Source organism: Falco cherrug, chromosome 9 (genome assembly GCF_023634085.1).
Source record: "Falco cherrug isolate bFalChe1 chromosome 9, bFalChe1.pri, whole genome shotgun sequence".
In the NCBI taxonomy this organism is placed as follows: domain Eukaryota; kingdom Metazoa; phylum Chordata; class Aves; order Falconiformes; family Falconidae; genus Falco; species Falco cherrug.
The window spans coordinates 3,545,526-3,568,264 of record NC_073705.1 but is presented as its reverse complement, the minus strand read 5'-3'; the positions used below and the strand labels follow the sequence as shown (position 1 = coordinate 3,568,264).

Sequence of the window (22,739 nt, the reverse complement as noted above, 5' to 3'; positions counted from 1 at the left end):
CCGGGGTACCGGATAGCCAAGCAGTGAGCAACGCGCGCAGGCAACGGTCACGGCGGTGCTAACAGCAACATGTAAGTGTGCATATACATATATATACACGGGGAAAAATAAAAACATATCTATCGCTACAGGGCTGGCCGAGCGGGCAGCGCAGCGCCTGGGAGATGCCCGGCGCGGCCGAGGCGACGGCCCCGGGGCGGTGGGACGGGGCGGGGCCGGGGGCGGGACCCACCGCCCTCCTCGGCGAGTCCGGGGGCGGGTTGGAAATGAGGCGAGGGGCGATTGGGCGGTGGGGGCGCGGGGCGGGGCTGGGGCGGGCGGTGCTGGACGGGGCGGGCGGCGGCGGGCGCGCAGCTGGAATGGGGCGGGCGGGAGCGGGGCGCCCGGTGCAGCTGGCGGGGGGCGCCGGCCGCCCGCCATAAAGTGAATGGCCAGGGTGAATGGGAGGCAGTCGGCCGGCGCCCTCCACCTCCGCCCTCCCCGTGAGCCGCGGGCCGGCAGCGAGGCGCACGGTGACCGGAGAGCCGGGGGGATTTACTTTCTGACAGCGGCAGAGCAGCCCGGGCCGCGGGGCGGGGGCCAGCTTCGCCCCGCTCGCAGGATTAAGGCCGCCCAGCCGAGCCCGCATCTGGAGCCGCTGTAAGTGCCCCTCCGTCCCCGGCCTCCCGGGCGGGGTCCTCCCCTTCTTTACCCGTGAGTCCCCCGGTGCCAGTTTAGGCGTGCGGCGCCGGCCGCCCGCAGCCCTTCCGACGCCGGCGCGGGGCGAGAGCATCCCCGGCTGGGAGGCTCGGCGTGCTCCGCCCGCCGGCTGCCCCGCTCCCGCCCGGGGCCCTCTTTCTGCTGGTCCCCGCGGGGCAAGGGCCGGCAGCCAGGGGCAGGGGGAGAGCGGGCGGATCGAGCTCTGCCCCGCCAGCCAGAAGGGGTCCCGGAGCCCCGTGCCCGGCGCTGCCGCGACCGCCGCCTGCCCGCCCGGCCGCCGGCGGAGTGCCGCAGCCCCGGCCGCCCCCTCGGGGCCACCGCGGGCCCCTCTCGGCAAGCGCGGCCGGAGCCTCTCGCCGTTGCTAAACTTAGTCATTTTCCACTCGGGCGAGCGGGGCCGGGGCTGTTTAAATTAGCCGGGGCTCGCCGTAAATAACGGCGCTGCGGCTCAGCTGTCTGCAGGGTCCGGGGGAGAAGGGCGCAGGGAGCCGCCGCGGGGGGAAGGCGGGCAGCCCGACGGCTGTTGGACAGTTGGATGAATGGTATTTATGTAACGGGCTGGCTCCTGTTTACAGCAGACCCGACCTCCCTGCAGCGCCGGGGAGAGGGCGAGCCGGCCCCCGAGGACGGGGCGAACCGGCCCCGGGGCGCTGGTGGCTGCTGCGCGCTGGGGGCCCGGCCGGGAATAGCAGCCGTGGCGGGGCGGAGGGGGAGGCAGCGCCGACCCCCGCGGCAGCGCCTCCGGGAGCTCCGAGCTGTCCCGGCCGAGCGCGGCCGCCCGGCGCCGGGAGCCTGCGGGCAGGGCCGGCGGTCGGACCTCCGGGTGCTTGCACGGGGGCACGGTGCGAACCGGCCTCCCGGGGAACCCGGCCGACCGCGGCGGCCGCCCGACGGAGTCCGACACCGGCCGCTCACCCCGGGTATTCCGCGCTCAACGAGTGCGGCCCCGGGGGAAGGAGCAGCCCGCCGGCGCGGCACCCCCTTGTCCTTCCCGCCGTGCCCCTCCACGGCGCGGGGGAGAGGCACGGCTTCGCCCCGGCTGGCCGCGGCTCTGGCGGGGGAGGGCGGCCGGCCCCGCTCCGCCGCAGCTGCTGGAGCGGCCCCGGGGGGGCGGCGGGCCCAGTGCCGCCGAGCGGGGCACACCTGTCGGCCCCTCTCCCGGCGCCCCCGCGGCTGGACAGCTGAGGGGCCGGGCTGGCAGGGGTCTGGCTCTCCCCCGGCAGCGCCGGGGCCCTGCGGAGGCGCCGGCGGGGGTCGGGGCGGCCCCGGAGCTCCGCACGCCGTCCCCGCCCGGCCCGGCGGGTCGGTGGGTTGCAGGGTGCTGCTGCAGCGCCCCGGGGCCCGGCCGGGAGCCCCCGGCCACCTCACCCGGCTGCTGCCTCGGCCGGCGGCGTCCCCTCGCGGGTCGCCCCGGTGCCTCGCCTTGGCGGGAGGTAGCCCCCCGGCCGGTGGGCCCGCCGTCAGTGCGCTTGGAGCGGGGACTAGTGGCAAAGAGGGGAGCCTGGCATCCCCCCGGACAAGCTTGTGGGTCCTGTATGACCTGCAGGATGCAAGGGGTGAAATGGCTCAATCCCCTCTGCAGTTCGGGGAGATGCTGAAAGCAACAGCTCAGGAAGGTGCCTTTCAGGAGCGTCACCCCTGTTCCCGTACCACCTTCCGAAGGCAGGGAAAGGACCACCTTTTTGGCGATGGGATCAGGGTCTCCCTGGCTCCCCACACTCCCTCCCGGCTCCTCAGCCCATCGGTGAGCCGTAGGGATGGGTGTTTGTGCGGGCTTCGATGGTGCCTTGCTGTGAGGGACAAAGAGCTGCCTGCTGGCTCCTGAGGGACCAGCAGAGCATGGTAGCTGTTTTCAGTCTCCACAAATATCTGCAGAAGCAGAGCAGGGTTTGATTTTTTTTTCATTAGCAAATGGTCACACCGTGCCCAGTACTCCTTGTGGGGAGACATCTTTCCCTGACAGCCAGGAGAGGGGTCTGGGCGAGGACCGGGGTATTCCTGCTGCAACTGATGTTACTGGGTTTGCGTGACCTGCAGCCCAGACTCCCCCCCGAAAGCCCACCTATATTCCCGAATTGTCTCCTGTCCAAGGCAATGGTTTTAAAAACCAGTATCTCTGGCAGAGAAACCATTACAAGCCTCACTTAATATCTATTATATTTCTATAAGGGCTTAATTCAGGCAATTAGTAGGTCTGCAAATTGTGACTGGATTGCAAAAGTATTGGTTAATGCACCCTCTGGAGAGTTGGTAAAAGAGCGGCATCTTCTCTGTCTGTCAGATGCTACCCAAAACCTTGAGATTGAGAGGTGAGGCTGACTTTGGAGACTGCCAAAAAGAAAAAGGCAGAAACCTGATCTAGGAGACCGCTCCAAAAGGAAGATGAGATGAGCTGGGGACATGAGGTCTGTCTCGTGACCCGGCACATGTGCCCTGGCTCTGGGGACAGGGGAGGCACCTGGGCTGGGAACGAAGTCCCGGATGGGGAGAGCTGGTGGTCTTATGCTGTGCACCCTGCATTGGGAAAGCTGCAGGCTGAAACTGTGCAGCTGTGGAGGGAGGGTGGTCAGAAATGGGAGGCTGTGGTATCTCTGAGCAGGCTCAGTGATTATCTGTCTGTTTGAAAATGGGAGATTGCTATTTACTTAGGCCCTGATGGCAGAGGGGGCAAAGCTCTCCCTCTTGCCATGGGCTGCTGGGGCTGAGGGCATCAGGCTGCGCCAAGCCCAGGCGTTTGCTGTTGGCAGGGGGACAGCCTCCACCAACTGGCATCGAAGTTAGTGCTGAGGCCGTAGGAAAAACCCTCTCTTGTCAACACCCGGCTGAAATGGGCTGGGGTATCAGATGGCTGGAGAAAGAGGATTTCTGAGGCCAGCCCGTCCGCTTCCCTTCCTCCCCTTTGTGTGCCGCTCCCCTCACCAGCACCCCTGCCCTCCTCCCGCCTCACCTCTGAATATTAATGCCTCTGGCAGATTGGATAATAATGTGACTGGGAATTGAATGAAGCTGGTTATTAGCTCTGGGCTTCCTTGGGGCATTTAAGGGAGTCCACAGGCTGTTCCTGGAGGCTCGGCAGCACAAGGGACCAGGGCTGGACTGAGCACAGAGGGGGTTGGTTCTGTAGGAAAGGATTTCCTCAAAAGCCTCATCTCCCTCCAGCCCTGGAGGAGGACAGGTACGGCAGCCTGGCCAGAGCTGCAAATTCCAGTGGGATGGTTAGCGATGGATCTGCTGGTTTTCAGCAACAATTAAATATTAAAAGTTGTTTTCAGGAAGGAACTAGGAGATCTAGCTGGGCAGAAGCTGAGAAACGTTTCTGTTATTATCAGGCTTTAAAAAGAGATGGGGAGTGAGCGAGGGGGGTCCCCCTCTCCCCAGCGGTGTCGGAGTGCTGCCCAGCAGGTTCGGGAAGAGGGTCGATCCTCCGCACACTGAACAGGAAATTTCCTGCTGATTTGCAGGGTACAAGTTCAAGCTCAAAGCCCTCATTTCTGAAGAGCTGCATCTTACAGTGTCTCTCCTTGGGAGTTACCTAGCCTTTCCCCGGGCAGATCTCTGGATGCTTTAGCACGAAGGGAAACATCCCTGTTGTGCAGAGGAGAAACTGAGCTCTGGCAGAATTATCTGATCTGAGCCAGAAATACAACCTCTGTCCCCTGACCCTCAATCTGATGCTCATCTCCCAAACCACAGCTCCACCAGAAAATAAACATTTATACCCTGTTAACTAGTGCAAAAGAGAAGGGAAACGAGAACTGAATCTGCAGAAGCTGCTATTAATTTTATCCATCTGATTTTTCAACTGTTCAAAGTGTTCAGAGATGGATTAATGGGGCTGTAGCTGCTGGAGATCTCAGCTGATGTGGGGAGCTGGGTCCTGCCTGCATTAAATTAACCCCTCAAAATCACTGTCAGAGCCACTGTGATTGAGACACCTGTTTGTAAATCCCTATCAAACAAGTTCCACAACCCCAAATCTGAGAGCCTAAGAAACACTTCTATCTGCAGGATGTAGCATGTACACCGCCCTGTTTCACATAGCCCTGATCCTGCAGACTGCTCTTATTAAATAAAAGCATTTATTTGCTGCTTGGGGAGCCTCAGTGGGATGGCATGGACTGAAAGGCTCAGCGCCCACAAAGCTGACTGTAAAACCTGAAAAACTACAAAGATGAAATAAAATGAATGACCGGAGAGTTCACAGTTACTTTCACCTCTCCTCCTACCCCTTTGTGCCTTCTCCCCCTAACCCTCATTTCAAGCAGAAGCACTCCCCCTTACTGTCTTTTTCTCCCCCTTCCAATGCTGCCAGTTATGCAAGTCTAATTTTCTTAAAAAAGCTTATTACAAATGACCAGTGAGAAGCATGAGGACTTAACTGTAAATCAAGTTGACCTGTCTGTGTGTGGACATTTTTATTTACTTCTTTTTCTGAAAAACAAATAAACAGAGCATCCCTCCCAAATAAAGCAGCTCCCCACTTAGATTTGAACACACTTTAAAAGAAATCTCTTTTGTTTTAGCCATTTTTATTTCCTGTTTGTTTCTGAGCTTAGACTTGACAATGAAAACCACATGAAATTCCCTTTTTGTTCCATCAGTTTTATTTTTGGTGCCACAATATCCCAACTTCCAGTTCTACAAGTTGGAGTTATTTTTTGGTTTGGGATTTTTTTTTCTTTCTTTCTGCATGCATTTATTGCAAGGTTATTTTTTAAAGTAAATCTGTGGAAGTTTTTCTCCAAAATAAATTAAGTAAGAGTTTCTAGAGGACTAGATGTGCCAAGGTGACTGAAAAAAAAAAATCTAAATCTTTAAGCTGAATAAATTGAGCCATAAAGCTCAGTCGGGGTGTGGATCTGTACCTAACCAGGGCAAAATTCCAAAGTGGCAAAGAATACACACTTTTGCGTCCCGTTGAGAAGGGGTTTTGCAGCTTTACTTGTGTAAGGTGGGCTTTAATAACAGCATTTAAACCCCTAGTGTCTGGGCTGAGCCGTGCCCCGGGCCGGGGCGGCCGGCAGGGGTCCCGCGGGGTGCGGGGTCCCGTCCCCGGTGCCGGCGGGCGGTGCCGGGGAGGGGGGGGGTGGGGACGGTGACCGGGCGCGGGGGGCGACCCAGGCGGCTGTGTTTTGAGACAGCTTACTTCCCTCTGCCCCATCCCTTTTCTCTCTGAACCGCTTTGATGGGATTGCCTGAGGGCCAGGCTGGATGAGTAATGAGGGCTCTGCAGCTTGTGTCCCTGCCCGCCCAAACTGCTGACCTCCCAGGGCTCCGCATGGGATGCAGCCTCCAGCAGATGGAAAACCCAAGGGTTTAAGGGAAAAAAACCACCAACCCCAAACAGACGGGCTTCGTACGCAATACTTGGGCAGTGCAGGGCATTTCAGGGTCCTGAAATTCAAACCCCTTGATTTGCTGCTTGTGGTGTCTGTTGTGCCCCCGAATTTTGGGACATGGGGTGGCTCGTCGTGGCCTGAGCGGGGCACCTGGGCAAGAGGCTGCGGGGATGGAGGGCTGCTAGCCCTCCCTGCTCGCCCACCCGCCCTCCTCACTGCCCCCCATGCGACAGCTCAGCCGTTTGCTGCGGGCACTCACACCAAGGCCAGGCGACCTGTGGGCCTGATTCTGCCAGCGCAGGTCGCCTGCAAAACGCTGCAGGATTGGACCTGGCAGTGTTTGCAATGGGGAGGGCTAATCACCTCCCTTGGCCCCTTCAAACACCGTCTGGGTAAACAGGCTGACCTTCAGGGCATGTTGCAAGGTCCATAAAGACAGAGTTGGGGGTGAGGGAGCTCCTGCATCCCTCCCGGAGCCACCCTGCCCCAGCCCTACCAGCCGCAGTATCCCAAGGAGGAGGGGAGGGATACTGCGGGCTGAGATCATCTGCTTGTTTTATTCATGGAAGCTTTAGTCCTGCAAGGGTTTTCCTGCCAGAGTGCTTTAAAAAAAATTTAAATATAAATTGCTTGGGAAAAAAAAAGAAAAGGACAAATCATCGGGAAACCTTACAGCCAGGCGCAGCAGACATCAGCTCCCTCCAGCACTGCGGGTTTGCACTTTGAGACAACACATCCCTTGGAGCGAGCCAGCAGCACCTGGGCTCTCAGTGCCTTAACCAACAGAGCCACTCGTTGGCCACGGTGGCAATGGGGCCATCGTGGCGCCCTTGGCAGTTGCTACTTTTCTCTTTGCAGCCTTGCAACCCTCTGGGGTCCACCAGGTTCTTTTAAAACAATGATCCAGCACCACCACCACCCTCCGCCCCCCCCCCCCCAAAAAAAAAAAGCACGCTTCTTTCTAGCTGCCAGTTTTGCCACAGAACAAATGTTTATGATCAAGTTGAACTTTTCCAGAAAGGATTTCTAGCAGAAGTGCTGCAGGATGGCAGACACGGGCAGCTCCACGGTGCACCGAGGTCAGCCAGCTATAAGGGTGTGACGTGCCGACGGCATGGCGGCATCCTTCCTGACCTTCAGCCTCCCGCACCACCCGCTTGATTAGGGGCTTTCTTGAGCTTGTTTACTAATTGTGAGAATCATTTACATCTTCGATAATTTCTGAGTCACCCGCTGCCCTCCATCTGCATACAAAACTCCTGACAGCAGCTGGAGTCACAGAGCTCTGGGGTCCTTGATCTCGCTATCTGAGCCTCCCTAAAATGAGCCAACTTTATGGCCGCAGAGATATAGAAATAACCCTGCCGTGCTCCTGCAAGCACAGCCCCCCACGGGAACCAGGCCAGTTTCCTTTGACTGCTGGAATAATTAGTCAAATTCATACAATCGCCCAAATAAATACAGCACCGCATACCGATGTGCTGATGCCAGGCCCTGCCACCCTTTGCCGCTGCGGGCAGCGTGTGCCCGGCCCTGGCCCTGAGGCAGGCTGCCGCTGCTCATGCCTGCCCAGCATCCTGGTTCGCAACCACTCCTGGCTCCGCTCGTGTGTGCAAGGGGAGATCATCGTCCCTCGTACGTTGTGGCTGTGCAACTATTTCTCCCATGCAGATGCAGCAGATCCCGTGGTGCTGGCGCGGGTCACTTGGGAGCCAGCCCACCGGGGCTGTGGGAGCAGGCAAGGGCAGGCAGGGATGAGTGGGGTCGGTACGCGTGGGCCAGGTGAATACGGTGCTCCGCTTTAGCGGGTCCTTTGTTTCAGTTGCGAGACTCTCCCAGGCAGAATTTCTTACTGAAATCACTCTCTTTCCTCCCTTCCCCAAAACAAAGGGATTAACTTCCCCGAAGGACTTCTATTCCCCCATAATTGCAGACCACACTCTTGCTCCCAGCACTCCTGCACCACAGAGCCTCACCATGGCAGCAACTTTGTGCTATCACAATTCATTTCGGCAAAACTGAGCCTTTGCCGACTTATTTTGTTCCAGATGCCTAACAAACAAAATAAGCTGTAACAAAGCATGGCTTTATTAATATAACTGCATAGTTTGTCAGAAGGAAAATCCTAGTCCTGGCTGATGGAGCCAAGGAGCTGAAAGCCCTGCTGAGGCAGAGCATCCCAGGGATGCTGGAAGCCCAGCCAGATGTGGCGAGACCTGCAGTGCAACACTTACAAGAGTTCAAGAAGTACGTATGTTTAGCTTAAGGAAAAAAAAAACACCAAACAAACCAACTTTGCAGCAAGTCTGGTGGGACTTTCCTTCTGTTAGGATTAGCTCTTTGTTTCCAAATTTTGGGCACTGTTTCAAAAAACTATCCAGGTAGGCTCAGGGCAGCGCTGGGGTCCAAGGATACTAATGCATATAGCTTTAAGCCAAGCCAGAGCGCATCACCCTGCAGACCCCCACGCTTTAGCTCAGTGGATTCACACACACGCACCCATCAGGGAGGAGGATGTGTTGTACAGGACACGGTTACATCAGGGCTCTTCCCTGGTGCAGGGGCATGGTGCAGCCCATCAAATAAGCGAACAGGACACATTCCATTGTGGGATTTTTTTGCTGCGGACATGGATATGGAGCTGTCAATCCTTGGGATGTTTCCATTGTGATAATCCTCCGGAATACAGGCAATTTATTAACCCTCTGCTGCCCAGAGCAGAGGGTTTTGGCCATCACCCTCCTCTGCAGCTGGAGGCTCCTGTCAAAGCAGAGGAAGAGAGCGGCTTGCTCTCACCTTGCAGGCTGCCGCCAGCCCCGGGGGAATGCATTAGGCCATGTCCAGCAAAGCTGGGCTTTTCCCTAGCACCTCTTATCTGAGGATCTGGAAGCACTTAAAAGAATTTTGCTTCATTGCCTCTACCAGCTCAAATAGACTCATTAACATCATTTCTAGGATGAAGGATGGAGTCCCAGAACAGCCCAGAATTTACCTACATCAGAAGCCAAGTCAGTGACAGCTCCTAATCTCCCCATCCTCTCCCCACCTCGTGTAATTAGGAACTACTCCGTGGAGTCACACACAAAGAGAAGAGTGGAAACAGCCTGGACACCCTCCTCGGAAAGCCAGCCTGCGGGCAGGAAGGGCCTGGGCTGCTGCGGTTAGCATGGCACCACGCACAGCCGGCAGTGCTCTCGCAGCCCACACCGCGTGCAGGGCAGTGCCAGGCAACTTGCTCCAACAACAGTAAGATACCAGCACCGCAGGGAGCTTTGGCAGTTCCTGCTGATGGAAGGAAAAAACACCCAAACCACGTTCCAGGCTTCAAAGCAGGACGCAGCACTGTGAAACCACCCAGTGCCAGAGCTCAGGGGTTAGTGCCCAACTGCAAGGACTAAATCGAGAAATAAAGTTTATTATAACCTGTGACTCAGCCCTTGCTGGAGGTCGATGATCCATTTCTGAGCGTGCACCCAAAAGCGCTTCTCAGCCAGCCTGGGGCTGGGTGAGGTTTTTGGAGGCAGGCAGCTTGCTCCCTGTCCCGTAAATGGCTCTGCGCTCCGGGCCACTGGCTGGCTGCTGCTGCTGTTTATCTTCCAGTGATTAATGGTCACTCTTGGTTCCTGCTGCAATTCCATTAAGATTAGAGACTTAAAGCTACACTGAGATGTTTAGCAGTGGGTGACCCTGGTCTCCCCATAGTATATTTCTATAATCTTGAGGAAACTAAGATTAACTCATCTTGTGTCCCATCATCCTTTTTGCTTTCTAGCTGCAGGGAAAGAGCCCTCTCACAGGCAGCACTCATGCTGGCCAGCAAAGAGAGCCCAGCTTTCGGGTCTCTGTGCAATTTGTGTGCTGTGCAGGCTGTGGCACGTGAAATCGCAGCCTGCAGGCACTCAGATGGCACCATCCCCTGAATAAATGCACGTATCTGGAGAACTAGATGCTCTTCCAGGAGGGGACAGGTGCAGCCTCAGCCCCTTCCCTATTGACATGGGGCAGAGGAGGCAGCAGGGGCTGCGCCACCTTAGCTGAGCCCCTCCTAGGGACCAAAGTACAGTGGCAGATCATCTTCCTGAAAATGTACAGTGAAATAGTGTCCCAAATGTTTATCTCTGCTAAAAGTAAGCCAGCACACGGGGTACACGAGCATGAGGGGAGTGAAGCAATCGGCCAGACTCCATCAGGAATCTTGTGACTCCCAGCATTTTGACTTCTGGGATTGATGGAGCAGGAAGAGACAGCTCTGACCCCAAGACATCTAGTGTAATATCATACCTTCACCTCAGGGGTGGAAGAAAGAAACGACACTGCCCCTCACTGATTGCAGAGCACCTTTCTGCCTGAGGGATAATGCTGGAGCCTTTGGAGATCAGCCATCCCAAGCAGAGGCTGCAGCCGCCCCGGCCGAGGCGCAGGCAGTGGGGGAAGCTTGCAGGTCCGCAGGGCTGTGCCTGTGCTAGAGGGAGCCCGCTCAGCTGGGCTTCTCCTTCCCCTGGGTCACCCCAAATGTGCTGCTGCCCGGGGACCCCAAGTATCAGGCCTCTGCTGAAGCGCCCTGGCATGCCCATGGGAAGCCAAGTAACATCAAAACAACCCAAGAGACAGCTTTTCCCCTCCAAAGCAGGGTCAGCAGGTAGCCTGGTCCCCGATAGCAGCAGAGCAGGGAGTTGAGCAGCATGCACTTGTCAATCTGAATGCAGCTCTCAGCAGGCAGCATCTACATCACAAAAGCCACCACTATAATTAGCCTTGCTTGGCTCACTGTCAGCCTTTATGTTTCCTTCCCACCCCTCCCAAAAAAACCCACAACAAGCAAAGGCATCTTTGCTCCCGGGTGATGGAGCAGCGCGTTATGGAGAGCCAGGAGAGAGGTCACGGGGACCCCTGCTTGATCTTTTTGGGTAAATGAGGTTGTCTGCCCTGTGTTGAAGTGCCCTCCTCCTCCTGCCCTACTGGCCCTGGCTTGGGCAGCCTGGCGCTGATGCAGAAATGGAAAGAGGGTGAATGTGAAAGGAGCAAAAACCTAGAGCCAGAGCTGCTTTCCTCCCCCTGCCCTCCACCGTGCCTATGGGGCATCACACAGGAGCCCGGGAGAGGATCACATAGGTAGTGACTAGAAGAAAAGGTGTGTTTGTAACAGGTTTGGGAACCTTTATCTTGGGAGCAATTACGTACATCGATGGAAGGAGTTACAGGCGCCAAAGCAGGCTGGGAGCCAGGGCTAGTTTTACAAAAGTGAAACCTCTGAGCAAGCCTGGCTGCATGTTACTAGTGCAGGAGCTTTCCCTAATGAAACCATTCTTTTGTGTTAAAAGAAAGTGAGATGAAGACGCAGATGCAGGTGATAAATTTGATTTTGCCTAAAGACATTTTTGAGGTGCCAGTTTCAGTAACATCCCAAGACCAGGCAAACAACTTAGTAGAAATGCCATGAAGGTTCAGCGTTGACTTTCTTAATGTCTCTGCCTACAGCGAGATCTAGCCTACACGGAGGAAACCTTTAATTAAATCTGAAAGGGCTGTATAATCAAGAATAATACCTACAGTCATTTGTGACAGTGGCATGGGGTTGCCTTTGGGTAAATGCATCAGTACAGAGCTCATATGCTGCCCCCATCGCAGACTTCTCCTGCGGTCCTTCGTAACCATGCTGAGCAGATACCCCTCTCCTTTTGCTTCTCCATGATCAGCTCACAGCGAGACAAGAAGGCCTGACTTAATGCCGCCACATAGGGCACATGCAGTAGGTATGTAATTACATATATACATACACTATCTGCTCTCTGAAATCCTCCTCATTATAAATTCAGTTCAAAAAGTGGAATTGTTCAGAGCCACAAGTCCCTGTTTCAACTTGAATGTGGGCCACACTTTAAAACCAGTTTTAATCTCGGTGCCCATTGCATCTCTGAGGCAGGCCAAGCACGCGATGCTGTGCCCGGGGGCTCGGATCAGCCTTGTAACCACTGCACTGCTGTGGTTCAGGACAAGACATGAATTTTCAGTGCTGGGACTGGGTTCCCCCGAGCCTTCTACCTTGTGTTGTCATTTACACCTATGGAACTAACCGTAAAATACTCCTCCCCCTGGTTTTCCCACCTCCAGTCTAGTTTGCACAGATTAAAGCAATGCAAGCCATGCAGAAAGAGTCTGAAAGCAAACAGGACCCGGTGCAGGAGGACACTGTCCTTCAGTTACAGCAAGGCAGGAGTCTGAATTCCTCCTTAAATCTGGTCCAGTACAGAGTCAAGCCCTAGAAGAGAGGAAATTGTGCTTGACAGATGCAATCATATGCAAATGGCTATAGAAGAGGGGAAATTATCATCTACAAACATTGGGCAGAAATTCCATCTGCCGCCGCCTCAAGAAGGGCTCTTAATAAATTCTGAGACAGCAAAGTGACACACATCTTAATCAAGACTTAATCCATGGAATTAATTCACTGCGCGTTTCTGCATAATTCCAAGAGTAATGCTAAAAGCCATGGCAATATCAGCAGCAGATGGACTCCCCCTACTCCATGCAAAGGTATTAAAGAAAACACAGCCCCTGTCACATCACTCCGTGTACGTACACATGGCAAAAAGCAACAGGGCTGTTCCCTGCTGCTGCCAGGAGCTTACACAGCCAGCGGACATCAAAGGTCAGGCTTGCTGCGAGGTGCAAATGGAAACCAGCCTCACGCCAAAGATGGAGCCCCTGCCACTTCTCTCCCGGAGGAGAGGAGAAGCCCGGAGCCAGGCAGAGCTCTGGGAAACTGGCACTGTGTCCCTGCGTTAGATGCTGCTTTTGGAGAGCGCTGATTGAGGCCAGTGTTGAGACAGATTCATCGCGCCCAGGAAGGGCTGGGGATGGAGGTCAGGCAAAGGGGAGAGCAAGGGCAACTGCCGGGGGTTTTGTGAGCAAGATTTGCTGCAGAAACCAGGCAGAAAACCATGAGAAACTGCTCCCTGCCCTCTTGCCACAGCCTGGGGAGCACGCTGCAGGTACGGGGGTCAGCCTTGCCAAGGGCCCTGGTGGCAGCCCTGCTCAAATTGGCAGGAGGCTTTTGACAGCTCTGAAAATACATTCTTAGTCACTGTCATCCATCTCCAAAGGAGGTGCAACAGCTATGTGATTAATCACTTGTTTACATGTCTAAACACTAGCTAGTGCAGTCCAGGCGAAATACTACCTTCCGCAGGCTCCCTCCCCACCACGCATGGATCCAAGGGCCAGGCAATCCTTCTCCAGCTAGAATCCAACTGACATCCACCTGCGGTTTGGAAGTCCCAGACACCTGGACCAACCCCCCTAAACCCAGGCTACAGATCCCGGCACAGTGCACTGGCTGCTGCTGTGCTTTAGAGTAAGAGGCTCCCTGGCTGAGAGGGCACGAGCTGGGGTGACTGGGAGCTGCTGGCCCAGCCTTCAGAAGCCACCACACGTGCACTGGTGGCAGGACATCACCGCACATATGGTGGGGCTATGATCCAAAACTCCAGCTACGGGCTAACGTGGGGCCAGCTCACCTGTCTAAAGCAATACAGCTGGGCTGGTAGCGCGCACTGCTTCTTCACGAGTGTCCAGCATGGTCCAAACCAAAGTGCTCTCGGCCAAGCTTTTCTGGGCAATACAGGTGGAGGGTGAGGGGCCCCCGAGGAAGAACACAATGAGAAGAGGTGTGGAAAGTGGTGAGAGAGGAGTCCCAGTGGTGTGTGCAGCTGCAGGGAGCAGTGCTGCCAGCTTCCCAGCTGGGATGCTTTCAGCCAGGGGATGTGGCTCACAGGAACAGGACAGTCACTTGAGGGGACACGGGGAGCCTTCAGCCAGGATGACCTGCGGCTGGAAGCGAGCTGCTGCTGCAGCCAGGATCATTCATTCCCAGGCACCCAAGGCTGTGTAACATGATTCCCGTGTTGATTCAGGCTCCAGAGATCCTTATGTACCCCAAAGGAGGCCACTTGCAGTGCCTGGGTCTCCGCTCCTGGCAGCAGCTGCGTGGGCAGCCGTGCCTTCCTGCTGGTGCACAAGTGCCTTTCTTCTCAATGCGTGTGCATGTACGCCTGCGCTGGTGCTCTCGGGACAGCTTTCCTTGGGCTTGACCACTTTGTGGAGAAGTGAGGGAGAAAGAGGAGGGAAGCTGGGCAGGGAGGATGGGACAGGAGGGATGTCTGGGGAAGGTGCTAACAGCCCTTGGCTGGCCCAGAACCACTTCCTCAGATCTCCATTACACAGCATGCTCCTGGCGTTGCTATTTCAGTCTGAATGTCACCTATAAATTGGAGGCTCTTTCTCTGAAGGCTGCAAATAGAAGTGTCACTAGACAATCCTTGATTTATAGGGAAGCTCAGCAGAAACCCTGGTATGTCCGTGTTCCATCCAGGAAACTCTTAAGAGGTCAAAGGATCACACAGGGATCCTTTGCTTTTCCTAGGCTTTCCCTCAAAGGTTGGCAAGTCCCTCCCAGAGGGATTGGGGAGAGGTCACATACACATATTCATCTCCCTAATCACCCTGTGCCTGTTGCTTTTTCAGATTCCTCCACCACCCATCGCTGCCCCATGGATTTCAACCTGCTGGCAGACGCGGAGGCTCGCAGCCCAGCCTTGTCTCTCTCGGACTCTGGGACCCCTCAACACGAGCACAGCTGCAAAGGGCAGGACCACAGCGGTGAGTGCAAGGCTCAAGGTGCAAGAGGTGCCCTAATCCATCCTTGTGGGTGGTCCAGGTGGCCAGTGGCTTGCAGGAGCCAGCTGCGGTGCTTCTGTGGACACGCTGAGTTCCTCTCATACCACGAGCCAGCGGAGTGCTGTGGCAGCACAGCCATTCCAGCAGGCTGGAGGAAGGCGCAGGGGTGCATGTGGCAGTGACAGCCACCTGGAAGGTGAGCATGCCATCCCGGTGATGGGGCTGCCTGGCCCTGGCTGCAGGAAGCCCCTGCTCACAGCAGGCACAGCTCACGGCAGGCGGGAGTCAGGCAAGCTGGGTCACTGCCCAACTGAGATTGTCTTGTATTTGCCTGAAGTGGGTCCGCAGAGTGGGAGAGCTCTCCCCGCAACGTGGGAAATCTCATCCAAGGTGCAGAGGGCTACACCTAGTTATAAACTGGCCTTTTTAAAAAAAAAACAACAAACCAACTGTGTTTAAATTGCTTAGGTTAAAACTTTCCATGCTACAGGTTAACCTTGGGCTGAACTTCCCAGGTTCAGGCAATAAGAAGGAAGAGAAATACTGTCTTGCCCCTGCTTTAATTGATGAAGTCTGCTCTCCGGTGCCTTGGTGCAAGGCTCCGCAGCGGGCTGCTGCCAAGGAGGTGCCTCTGGCCATTCCCAAAGGCTGAATCAAACCCCAAGTCTACCATGTTCTTTATCAGGCTCCAAAGAAGAAACATCACCATTCACACCTGCTCAGAAATCAGCTACCAAATGCTGTGGCTTCCCCTGGATTTTGCATCTGTCCTGTGACCAGTCCATCCCTTGTTGCTCTGGATGCGGCAGGACAACACACAGCTGCCAGTGCAAGGGCCAGGGACAGCCTGCTGCTCCCCACGTAAAGCCTCCAGGCTCACCCATGTGCAAGTTAATAAGCATAATGATGCAGATTAAAATTCCCTAGAGTAAGTATCGTGGAGGGAGTTACACTGGGATAACTATGGTCAGAGAATCCACCGGCCAAATTCCCCGCTGCACACGTACCTTAGTTGGGCACATCCCCAAGCTCAGTGGCTCCTCGTCAGCTGCTTTGGATGCACGGCGGTCGTCTCCATTCAAGTGGCCTTCCCGATCAAGCCCACCCTGGCACGCCACAGAACTGCCAATTTAGGAGCTGACTTTTTTTTCCATTAGGCATGAGCAGCTAATTCCAGCTATGATCGCAGTCGTTTCATTGAGTGGGCGAACGTGCATGAGATATATTCCACATCCTATTTTGGGTTGACAATAAATGCTGGGTGCCTGGCTATGTCACTCCCCACTGTCTTAAATGGTCTAGAAATAAAATGGTTCTGGGAGGTGGGTGTTCGCCAGCCCTACCTGCACTCAGAGGCTGGCAGCTCAGAGGCCAATGGCAGCCACGTGTCACCAGTGCCAGGCAGAGCAGAGTGTGCCACAGGGCTGCGCTTCTGGCACTGCTTGTCTCATCTCAAGAGAGCATCCTCCCTGCTCCTCCTTGGCTCTGCTTCCTCCATCTGCAGAGTAAGAGACTCTGAGGAAGGGAGAAGAAGCCTTGCTTGTCTGGGCTCAGCTCTCAGGGATGCTGTGTCCCCTCTAGTGGTGTGGTTTGTGGCACCTCCTTCTGTTAGGTTTCATCAAGCAGCACAGGGTCAGAGGGAGAGCAAGGGTGAGGAGGGAGGAGCTGCCTTGCATCTCCCTGTATTCTTCTCCTCAGCATAGATTCAGGGCGCCCACACCGTCCATCCTTCCTGCGGGGTCCCTTGTCTTCTGGAATTGCCATGTTTTTGGTCCCTGCTGCAATGCCCAAACTCTGCACCATTTAGAGGGCATTTTTCCCCTGCCTAGGTGTAGGGGAATGAATCTGGGTTAATTAGCATTGATAATATACAGCTGTGGGCTGGCTTCAGGAGCGGTGGGTTGGCTGGTGTAGACAAGGTGCAGCTGTGGCTGGTTCTGTGAAGCGGTTGGGCAGCCAAGGAAGAGAGAGGAGGAAGAAGCAGAGAGAACATGTGCCCTGAGTGAGGAGAAGGCAGCAGAGGGATTGTCATGAAGAGTATGTTGGTATGAGATAGTAAAAGACCTTGTTGCAGCTTGATAGTTTGGAGAGTGCTGTGACACCTAGGGAAGAAGCAGAAATGAGACAACACTCCCTATAAGCAATGCTCAGGAAGAGCCACACATAGTGGGTATGGAAACAGAGAGGGCAATAAGAAGAACATGTAGCTGCAGAGATTTTTCCAGCCTCAAAGTCAGGATTCCTATGTCTCCTTCAACTTTGCAAGATTTATGGAAAGTTCTACACCAGAAGGTTTGGAGAAGACCAATACCAAAGCAAGATACTTGGTGACCTCTTCCACCCAGATGCAGCCCGTAGGCCAGTGGTACTTCCACTATAATCTCCTTCCCTCTTGGCACAGTTTCTTCCTGCATGAAGAAGGGCAGCCCCGAACAGGAGCTCGCGGTTAGGGCACAGCCTCCTGCTTTGCAGTGGCCCCTTCAGAAACCCACGTTTGTCAGGGGCTTCTGTGGGAACATATTCCCTGTGTACATCAGGGGCTCTGTTAACCCAGGCTCAGCAGGTGAGCAAGCAAACTGAGTAGCGGCCCTTCACCTGCACGGAGCCACTCCTAATAACTAGCTCAGACATGCAATCACTCCCCTTTTAATCTGTTTTAGAGATGGATAGTGTGGGAATCCCTCTTCCAACACTGGCTTAGAGCACTGAGCTAGAGAAACCAGATTTATCTCCTTGGCAAGAGTCACTACAAAAAAGATCCACCTTAAAAGCATGCTTCCAAGAGTTCTGCTGAATGTGGGATCCCCACATGAAGATGCTCACTGGAAGGAGAGTACCATGAGTCCACAGCCCACTCCTACCATACCACTTTTCAGGACCTATGGCTTCATCTGTTTCAAGAGTGCACTTGAAGGTCTCGCGCGGGTACCCCCTGGCTGGCACCATGAGCTGCCCTGGCTCTGGGGACAGCAGGCAGCACCTTCCTGCCCAGCAGACCCAGCCTGCGCCCTGCCGTCGTGGGCAATGGGCAGCTTGCTCTCTGCGCGTTAGCCTTCCTGCTGTAGCATTACAGGTGCTGCAGAGGCAGCTGGTGGGGAGCCCGTGGGGAACCCACCTCGTGTCAGTCAGCACAGCGCCTGCCTGTAGAGCAGACCTTTTCCGCCCACAGCCAGGCTTCCCTCCACGAGGAGCGAGTGCCTCTCCCGCCAACGCTCTCCGTGGCTCCATCGCTCCTTTGAGGGCAGGTGCAGGGAGGGTTTGACCAGGAGCAGCAGGGAGAGGTTTCCTGGGCTGCCACGGGAAGCGGGTAGTGGCACCAGGGTCCTGGGACAGCAGCGTGTGGCCAGGCTCTGTTAAAGCACCAGCTGCTGGGTACAGCACCGCCCTGCAGCAGAGTCCTGTCTCTGTTGGGGCTCAGATGTTTTTCAACCTCTCTTTTAGGCTCTTTTCCATTAAGCTTTTATGGGCCATATTTTTCCAGAGCTCCTCCATCTGACTTTAGGAACCTTTTTTTCCTTGCCCAGCTGTATTCCAGGTTACTGTCTTCCTGCCTCCCTGCTTTTTAAGGGGCTGTACAAGACACCTTCCATGTTAGGATTTTTCTGGACTTTGAAACCTTTTAAGCTACCTTTCACTTAAAAAACCCCACAACCAATGAGCAAAGCCAGGATTTTTTTTAAAGGTTGTTCTCCCAGATGCAACGGTTTGGCAACTGTTTGCAATAATTTCTTAGTTTAGCTGAATATTTCCCACTATAAAAGATCTCCCTCCCTGCTGAAAACCTGATTTTCAGCTGGAACTGCTTTACCTTGCTTTTAGATTGGAGGAAGGAGGAGGTAAATATCAGAAACTATTTATTTTCACTGGAAATTATTTATTTTCACTGGAAATTATTTATTTTCACTGAAATAATGTTCTTCTATGGTGTCTTGGTTTGGTTCCCAACAGAATTAAGCAAGCTGTAGCTTTCCTCCCTGTAGTTGTCCTCCATGGATTGCCCAAATGTGACATTTTCTTTTGATGATGGAAGGTGTAGAGGAATGAAGCTGGGTTAATTAATATTGATAACATACAGCTGTGGGCTGGCTTCAGGGGCGGTGGTTTGGCTGGTGTAGATAAAGTGCAGCTGTGGCTGGTTCTCTTAAGTGGTTAAATAGCTCTGAGGGGGGCAGCCAAAGAAAAGAGTAGCCAATGAAGAAAGATCTGGAGAAGAACACGTGCGCTGGGTGAGGAGAGATGAGGAGAAGGCAGCAGAGGGACTGGCATGGAGTACGTTGGTATGACATGGTAAAAGACCTTGTTGCAGCTTGATAGTTTGGAGAGTGCTGCGACAGGAAGGTGTTTGTATTTGCATTTGCATTCTGCCCCTGTTTGCAGAGCACTGACAGCCCCGGGTGCAGCTGTGGCACAGGGAAGCACCTGGCTGCCCACCTCCAGCCATGGCAGCCCAAAGCTCAGCATTGAGGCCTGAGGTTGGTACCGAGGAGGTGGCTAGGCTGTGCTTTCCAGTTAGATACCAGCGTGAATGCTGGGGAGTTTCAAAATGTCCATTTGAGGGGCAATGACATGAAAGATGCTGCCTTTAGGAGGGGGATCTCTGAGCCAGGAGAAGGAGGGCATGGGTGGAAGGATGGGTAGCTGCTGGAGACCTTCATGGCCAGGTCTAAGAGAGGCCTTTTCCTACCTTTTAAAGACAAGAATATATGCACCTAAGTCAGAAGGCAGAGCTGTCAGAAGGAAGGATAAAAATTTGCGCTCCTCAGATTTAGTCAATTTAAAAGCCTCAACTTGCTATCATTGGCGATTTTCCCTTTTCCCATCACTTGTCCACAAAAATGCTACTGGCTCTTTTGCTGCAGCACGAGTGGCAATTCCCATGCCATTTTCTAAAGGGCACCTTAGGTAGAGAGTTTTAAGCAGAGCAAGAAGCTGCTGATGTGGGTAAATTCTGCCTCTATGACCCACCTGAACTACAACAAACGAAAACCAGAGACTGAAAGTTTGGAAAATCCCAATCCAGTCATTTGGAAGCTGGCATCCATTACAGCAGCTAAAGAAGGGCAAGCCATGCTGCATCGAGGGGCTGTTGGTTCTGGTGCAGGGTGGGTGCCTGCTGGCGAGGGAGACTGGGCCGTTCCTGTGGGTGCAGCAGAGTGGGACCTGACCGAGCACATGTTGGTTGCCCCATGGATGGGCTCCCTGAATGCATCCAAGCCCCTAACTTAATTCAGGGGCTCTCTCCCATCTTTCTGTTTCTTGCACAGACACCGAGAAGTCCCAGCAGAACCAGACGGACGACTCCAACCCTGAAGACGGCTCGCTCAAGAAGAAGCAGCGGAGGCAGAGGACGCACTTCACCAGCCAGCAGCTCCAGGAGCTGGAAGCCACTTTCCAGAGAAACCGTTACCCAGACATGAGCACCAGGGAGGAGATTGCAGTCTGGACCAACCTGACGGAGGCACGAGTCCGGGTAGGACTGCAGCCCTCCCACCTTCCCGGGCCTGAGCTTGTGGGGAGAAAGCTGCCTATGATACAAGCCACCACCAAGCTGTCCCCAAACCAAGGAAGGAATTAGGGGCACTAGAAGATTTCCCTGTCTCGAAAACACGTCACCAGGCTCTGCACCCGAGGTGTGACACATCCAGCCACACGTACCCCACGCTGGAGGTGCCTTCCCCATCCAGTTTCACCTTGCAAATAACACAGGGAGATGCGAAGCCCAGGCTCTGCCCCCAGAGCCCCACCAGCTGGCTGCCCTGACCCAGCAGACCCCTTCCTCGCAGGGCCATCGTCCCCTGCCTCCGCCTTGCTGGAGGGCACTTTTTGGGGTTCCCAAACCACTGTGCAGTCACAGGCGTAGCATGGCAGGGCTCCAGTTGGAGTGAGAGCTTCTCTCTGCTACTAGAAATATGAGTTAGCAGCACCATGAATAGCCTTCCAGCAGCTTCCACGCTCTAGGAAGTTGTATTGTTTGAGTCCCTCCAACACTAACAGATTTTCCTGTTAGAAGACAGACTTCTAACACCCCACCCCAAGCTGGTCCTGAGGTGAAGTCAAAACAAGAGAGGTTATTTCCTCCACTCAGCAACTTTCAACACATATCCCCCAAATACTTTGCTCCCAAGTCACATAACCCCAACCCCTCCTCCTAGGCTGTGGTCACTTGGAAATACCACAAGTGTTTTCCTCCCTTTCCCCCAGTATAAAGGGCATCCTCTTGTTGAGCAGGGTGGGCTGTTCTCTATGTTGTAAAGTGGCAGGGGTTGGGTTTTGATTCCTGCTGGGAGGTGACCCTGCAGCCCAGACACCTTGCTGCAACCCTTTGCTGATGTTCAGTCCCCCAGCTTCCTGGGAGCACCCCTGGACCTGCAATGGCTCTTGCATTGCTGGGCAAAGAGACCGGGGCAAGGCCCCTTCCAGCGACAGCCCAGAACTATTCCTGTCCTCCCCCTCTCTCTCTTGCAGGTCTGGTTCAAAAACCGCAGGGCAAAATGGAGGAAACGGGAGAGGAACCAACAAGCTGAACTGTGCAAGAACAGCTTCGGAGCCCAGTTCAATGGACTGATGCAGCCTTATGACGACATGTATTCCAGCTATTCCTACAACAACTGGGCCACCAAGGGGCTCGCCACCAGCCCGCTCTCAGCCAAGAGCTTCCCGTTCTTCAACTCCATGAACGTCAGTCCCCTCTCCTCCCAGCCCATGTTCTCCCCCCCCAGCTCCATCGCCTCGATGACCATGCCTTCATCCATGGTCCCTTCCGCGGTGACCGGAGTACCGGCGTCCAGCCTCAACAACCTGGGAAACATCAACAACCTGAACAGCCCGAGCCTCAACTCTGCTGTCTCCTCCAGTGCCTGTCCTTACGCCTCAACAGCCAGCCCCTACATGTACAGGGACACGTGCAACTCTAGCCTGGCCAGCCTGCGGCTGAAGGCCAAGCAGCACGCTAACTTCACCTACCCGGCGGTGCAGACGGCAGCCTCCAACCTGAGCCCTTGCCAATACGCCGTGGACAGGCCCGTATGAAGGGCTGCCACTGCCAACCAGGGACTTGACCTTAGCCTGACAGAAGGAGACCTTTAGCCCCACAACAGCGTGCATCCTACAGAGAATGAGTGAACAGGAGAGAGCTAGAGAGAGCAAGAGGCGAGCAGGCAGACGGACCTTTATGAAGATTTGTCTAACTATCGTATGGTGAATTTTGACTGTCTTTCCCCTCCCAACCCCCTTCCCCCCTTGCCCACCAAACCTCCTCCTTCGTGGTAAAGAAACCAAAACAGTCTACTGGGAGCCCCACAGGGAAACAGAAGCCCTGATGTGCGGGGTGCCTGACCCACGGGCAGCAGAACCAAGCATGTTTCCATCTGCCCCTCCAAGCCCTGCAGCAGTGAGCTCCCCAAATCCCAGGACAGCACGGGCAGCCACACGCCACCCCTGCAGGGAACAGCCAGGGACAGGACAATGTGGGTGCTGCCATTCGGTGCTTGGCCAACCCCTTCTCCCTCTGTGTGTGCAAGATTTCAGTTAAAGGTGTCTTGCTCACTTATTTATCATGCAGCCAGTAAGCTGGAAAGCCTTGTCTCAGTCAATTGGCATCTCTCCTTACAACACGTACACATGCATGGCCCTTCAGACTTGAAGTGTTTAGGAACTGGGAGTTGTAAGAATATACAATATGTGCCTGTGTGTATATATATCTCTATATCTACCATATATATACACATATACACACAAATACATATAAAGACATTAAAAATATGCTTTTTTGTTTTGTACATGAAATGACCTACAAAGTAGACCTTAAAACCAAAAACCCCGTCAAGCAAACATATCCGCTGCAGCGGCGTCCTGTCTGTCATGCTTTACTGCTTCAGTCATTTCCAGTCAGACAGGAACACCTTTGCCCGTGTGCATCCAAAGCATCCCCTTTTGCAACAATCAGCACCCCCTTGCACATCTCCTTCCCTTTCCCTTCTCCAAATCCCATTTCCAGAAAAGATAATAAAATAAAAGTTGGCACAA

The 22,739-nt window shown here is 54.6% G+C and overlaps 1 protein-coding gene across 1 annotated transcript; it reads left to right on the top strand.

The window, feature by feature from the left end:
* Nucleotides 1-384: 384 nt before the first annotated feature.
* On the top strand, nt 385-22,729 carry PITX3 (paired like homeodomain 3). Its single transcript, XM_055720794.1, has 4 exons — nt 385-639; nt 14,562-14,696; nt 19,979-20,184; nt 21,180-22,729. Exons 2-4 carry the CDS (start codon nt 14,588-14,590, stop codon nt 21,741-21,743), a joined length of 879 nt encoding a protein of 292 aa, XP_055576769.1. The 5' UTR covers nt 385-639; nt 14,562-14,587; the 3' UTR covers nt 21,744-22,729.
* Nucleotides 22,730-22,739: the final 10 nt, after the last annotated feature.

What these genes read in the sequence shown, in the direction of transcription:
- PITX3 (XM_055720794.1), top strand. Translation starts at nt 14,588, where the DNA reads ATGGATTTCAACCTGCTGGCAGACGCGGAGGCTCGCAGCCCAGCCTTG. An exon ending in CAAAGGGCAGGACCACAGCG is followed by an intron (nt 14,697 to 19,978) that starts GTGAGTGCAAGG and finishes TTTCTTGCACAG; the next exon opens with ACACCGAGAAGTCCCAGCAG. An exon ending in TGACGGAGGCACGAGTCCGG is followed by an intron (nt 20,185 to 21,179) that starts GTAGGACTGCAG and finishes TCTCTCTTGCAG; the next exon opens with GTCTGGTTCAAAAACCGCAG.